Genomic DNA, 5,482 nt, shown 5'->3' with positions numbered 1-5,482 from the left:
TTGTTTTTCTGTTCTCATCAAAATTCACCAGCCAATTCTAATTTCCAATCATGTGGTTTGAGCGTCCTGATTCTATATACCACTTGTCATCACTGCTTGACTCATGATTGGTGATCATCATCAACAACACTGGTTCATTATCCAGACTTTCAGTGCTTTCTTTCTTGGCCAAGTGAGCCTCAGTGTTATGCCTACCTCGATTCTCTCTGACTTGAAGTTGCTTGGTATTCACTACTGAAATGCCCAATTTTATTACAATTGAAGCATTTTAGCTTCTTCCTATCAACTATTTTTCGGTTGCCCTACCATCTTTGATATTCACCCATTCTTGATGCATGTTCTGTTTGATCAGATTCAACCCTTTCTTGATCTAAGGATTGAGTAAATCTAAGGTTACCTTTTCTTTACTCTCTACCTCTGCCTCTACCTCTTAGTCCATTCTTGTTGCCATATCCACCTCTTCTTGAGGTATATGCTTGTAGAGCTTGTTCAGCAGGTTCTCCAAAGACCTTTTAATGAGTCTTTGTTCATGAGCCTCTAGAGATCCTTGGAGATCCACAATTTTCAATTCCTCTATGTTCTTGGACTCCTCAATTGCAACAACTATATGATCGAATTTGGGGCTAAGTGTCCTCAGGATCTTCTCCACTATGACCTGGTTTGCCATTTTCTCACCACTAGCTTTCATAGCATTGGTGTGGCTGATGACTCGGTTGAAAAATTGTGCAACTCTATCACTGGATGCCATTTGCATCAACTCATACTGCCTCCTCATGGTTTGTAATCTCACCTTCTTCAATTGCTCAGCTCCTTCATTGCTTTTCTCAAGAATTTCCCATGATTCCTTTGTTGTTCTTGCCTCAGATATCTTTTCAAAATGTGTTTCATCAACACATTGATGTAGCAAGAACATGGCTTTGCAATCTTTCTTCTTGCTTTCCTTATACAGAGTTCTTTTTGCCTCTGATGATGAATCTGTCAGTATTGGAAGTCCATCTTCTATAATCTCGTTTACTTCTTGGAAGCCCATGATTGCTGCCATTTGCATTGGTCATATGTTCCAATTCTTCCCGTCGAGGATGGGAAGATTTGTAGGGAAGCCTATTTGTCCCATCGAGTTTGTGAGGCGAGTGTGAGAGAGAAAAAATGAGAAAGAAAGAAAGAGTGTGTTCTTGTTTTTTGAGTGTGGCTCTTGATACCAGTTTGTTAGAACATCAAGAAGGTAAAGAGAGAGGGAGCACAAGGGAGAGGATGGATGGAATGAAAACAATGCAACTGATGAACTTTCTATTTCTGGAAATTCTAGTTAGTTAAGTTGGGTACATAAGTCTATTTACAGTAGGTTGCAAAAACTAACAAAACTACTTTTTGAATTACAAGTTAACAATTTAATCCTCATACATTCCAATAAAAAAGTCATGGTACAATATTTTATGTATGGATGATAGCATAGAGATAACTAATAGGATTTACCAATCAAAGAAAAGAAACATTAATTATAAGTTCCTACAATGAATGCGTAATAATAAGATAATATAAATTTAAAAAAAATGACATGTAATCAAATCAAACATAAAGATTATAAATTGAGTAAATATAATATTTAATTAAGACTAGATTATATTATTTTAATTTCATATCTCCTAATTAGAAATGAACATAATATGTGCTTAACAAAATCTTATTTAATTATCAAAACATTACTATATATGCAATAATAAAATCATAATGGTTTTCTTAACTTGTTCTTATCATTTTAAGAATATTCTTGTTCACCACTATTGTACTTGATTTTGAAACAATAACATATTCTTAAATAAAAAAATGTATTTTTATTTCTCAATGGGTCACAATTTGCACGAAGAGTGAGAGATGATGTGTGGCAAATGTGAGTACCAAATAAAAATAAATAACATTCAACTAATATAATGTAAAAGAATATTATACTTCTTAATTTATGAAAATGTATTAAAAATTGTATTTGTTTATGTGTTGCTCAAAGTTAACACCTTCTGGGCAATAGCCACGTATGTACCTCCTTTAAGACTCATCTGCAGGAAACACTGCCTCGTGTGAATCAGTGTCCTCAACGAATATATTCTTACCTAATATTTTCAGACCAAATTATTGCCTCCAACTAACACATGTGATTGTTTAAGAGACAACACGACAAAATATTAAACCAAAACGAGTTTTAATAATTCTATATCAAATCTAAATTATTTGAAATTGTTACCGATTTAGAGTATTATTTAGTAAATTATTACAACATATTAATGAATATATCTGAAATTATTAGTAACTATTACTGTTTATTTTCATATTATTTCACATTTATCGGACAGTAAATAAGGTAATCAGATATAAGAAGGGTAAACATATAATAGTCTGACTCTAAAATGAAAAGAACAGCTTTAACATTTAGTCATATAATTATCAAGTGATAAAACATCAATCTTATCAATATGTGGAAACTTATCAAGAGATGTGAAATTATTTTTTTGTGTTATTAGTTAAGACATCAAATACAAAGATCAATATTGTTTTTTGAGTGTATGAATAGTGAAATATTTCATATTTTGAAATTAATATTTATGCATTCCATCAAATTTAACTAATTTTACATGTATTGTAGAGAAGTTAGTTAAATTTTAATAAATTGTCTTTATTTAATAAAAAATATACAATAATTAAATTTTGATATTTAGCATGTGGCATATAGAAAAACTTTAAATTAAAACTGGTTTTTTAAACCGTAAATGTAGCTACATTTGCTTATTTAAGACAAAAAAATATTGATGTTTTTTTTATAATTAAGAAGGAGTATATAATATACAATTAAGATTGTCACTAAAATATAACTCCTAAAAGCAAAATAAAGAAGGTGAACCAGAAAAGCCTATTTTATAAAACACTTAATCCCCTTTTTTTTTATATAAAATAATGTATCAAAAAGCATTAAAAAAAGTTAGTACACAACAATCATTTTCCTAATCTCTCATATAAACTTGCTTCAACTTTATTAGATTTCTCCCTAGCTAGAAATATTAATAATATCTGTTTTCCCCTTTTTATTGTTTTGTTTTGTGTTCTCTTCTCAAATGATTAGTGGTTGAGATTTTTAGAACCCTTTATCCTGCTGCATCCCTCTTTCTCCCCACAACCTCATTTAAAACCTCAAATTTTGTCATCACTTCTCATTATAACCATCATCACAATAATCACTCTCTTTCTTCTTCCAAATCATTCACCCTTTACCTTTGTTTTTTGTTTCATTTCATTTCCCCTTTTATTCCAACAACACTTCTTCTAAAGAGTGCTTTAACCTTGTTCCAAAAAACCCTAATCCTCACCAACCTCTCTCTATAGAGATAGAAAAACATGGACTTGACCCCAACCATATGCAAAGATACTCAAACCCCACCACTAACCCAACCCATCAATCTCAACCCAACCAAGTCCTTATCTTTCACCAATGGGACACTCAAACACCACTCCTCCTCCACCACCACCACCACTACCGCCACCGTCCCTCCGTCGTCATCCACAGCGGTTTCATACAAAGAATGTCTTAAAAACCATGCTGCCAGCATAGGTGGCCATGCAATTGACGGCTGTGGCGAATTCATGGCTTCTTCCACCGCTATCCCCACCGATCCTCGCTCCCTCATATGTGCTGCTTGTGGCTGCCACCGTAACTTCCACCGTCGTGACCCTCAAGAACCACAACCACCACCACCACCCACTTTCCTTACTTGCTTCTACTCCACTACCCCTTCTTCAGTAACACCCACCGCTCCTCCACCACCACCACAACTTCCCCACCGTGCCATGAGCCAAAGCACAAGCCCGAGTCTCAGTTCTAGCCCGAGCCATAGTCCTAGCCCCATGTCTTCAACCCCTTCATCACCACCACCACTTTCTCACGTGCCACCTTCTTCATATGCAGCACCACACATGCTCCTAGCACTTGGAAACAACAACAATGCTTATTCCATTGATTATCAAAATAGAAACTTTCACTCTTCTTCATTGGTTCTTAAGACTGAGACCATTAGCCTGAGTGGAAGGAAGAGGTACAGAACCAAGTTCAGCTTGGAGCAGAAGGAGAAAATGTTTAGGTTTTCTGAGAAATTGGGTTGGAGAATGCAGAAAGGTGATGATAGATCTGTTCAAGAGTTTTGCAGTGAGATTGGTGTTGCTAGAGGAGTCTTCAAGGTTTGGATGCACAACAACAAGAACACTTTAAGGAAGAAATCAGAAAGTGCTCCTCAAATTGAAAAGACTGATAGTGATAAAGAAGTTGGCAATGGCAATGGTGATGGTATTATCAACTCTTTCAACATTAATAGCAGCAGCAACAATGACATTCACAAAAATGAAGATAATTGTGCTGATGTTCATGTTTCTTTTAATGGCTTGTCATCTTAGTTGATTTTTATCTTTCAAGAAACTTTGATAGATGGTAGTAGTAATTTGGCCATATTATCAAGTGATCATTTTTGTTCATTACCACCTTTTTTTTAAAATCAACTATGGCTATAGGAAAATCAAGTTGTTTTAGATTTTTAGTTACTATTACAATGTCCTATGATGTTTATTTCTGTTCATAGTCTCTTGAATTAGTATCACATCACTCAAACATGTTTGAAGTTTCATCCTCTTTTGCTTATTGCCTCATAGCTCTTACTGCTTTTACATTTTCCTTCTTCATTACAGCATGTATCTTTAAAGTGGTATTTTTTTGGTTTAATTTTGAAATTTAACATTAATTATTCATCTGATTTCTTAGAAGCATGCACCTTCTAAAATGCCCATACTTGTTTATCCAACACCTAGCTTTATCAATTCTGAGGTGCAATGTAATAATCTATCTGCACTTTTGTCCTTATTCATTTATTGAGATCTACCACTTTTAAAGGATTTTATCTTGGAGATAATGCTCTTGATGAGTTTGGTGATACATTGCAAGATTCATACCTCAAAATCTAATCTTCCTATTAATTTTTTTAATGAATTATCATATTTAGATGTGAATATCTCAAAGATATGTTTTGGTCCTAGATAAGTTTTCCATTAATAACATTAAAGGACATTGATATCCAAGGCTAAATGTTATTTACATATTTGGTCTTATCTTCTTCCTATCAAAGTCTTATTTCCTGAAAGCATTGCCAGCATATTTTTGGTAATTACAAATGAACAAGCAAGATACTATTCTGGAAATAGAAGTTCACTTTGAGAGTGAGACTTATCTCTATGGTGGTGCTTATCTGTTATTATTTAAAACTATTCAATTCCCATAATCTTTTGTCTAACTATATTTAGAAAGCAAGCAGCAATCTTTGATTAATTAATTGTAAAATGTTTCCTTTACATTCTAAATATAACTTTTTTTATCAAAAAGAATTCACAGCTCAATTATTGGATTTACATGTATATTATTTGGAGAGATTCCCGTTTACCCAATATGCTAATATAA

The 5,482-nt window shown here is 33.4% G+C and overlaps 1 protein-coding gene across 2 annotated transcripts; it reads left to right on the top strand.

Moving 5' to 3' along the window:
* Positions 1 to 3,113: 3,113 nt before the first annotated feature.
* On the top strand, positions 3,114 to 4,663 carry LOC109340447 (zinc-finger homeodomain protein 9-like). Of its 2 annotated transcripts, XM_019578144.1 has the most exons (2): positions 3,114 to 4,330; positions 4,373 to 4,663. In XM_019578144.1, exons 1-2 carry the CDS (start codon positions 3,382 to 3,384, stop codon positions 4,429 to 4,431), a joined length of 1,008 nt encoding a protein of 335 aa, XP_019433689.1. In that variant the 5' UTR covers positions 3,114 to 3,381; the 3' UTR covers positions 4,432 to 4,663. The 2 variants fall into 2 exon arrangements, with proteins under 2 accessions (XP_019433689.1, XP_019433688.1); XM_019578143.1 differs by having other exon boundaries at positions 3,116 to 4,663.
* Positions 4,664 to 5,482: the final 819 nt, after the last annotated feature.

The sequence above is a fragment of the Lupinus angustifolius genome, unplaced genomic scaffold, assembly GCF_001865875.1.
Source record: "Lupinus angustifolius cultivar Tanjil unplaced genomic scaffold, LupAngTanjil_v1.0 Scaffold_174_24, whole genome shotgun sequence".
NCBI lineage: Eukaryota > Viridiplantae > Streptophyta > Magnoliopsida > Fabales > Fabaceae > Lupinus > Lupinus angustifolius.
Note: the sequence above shows the minus strand (reverse complement) of the source record. Positions and strands in the feature narration are given on the sequence as shown.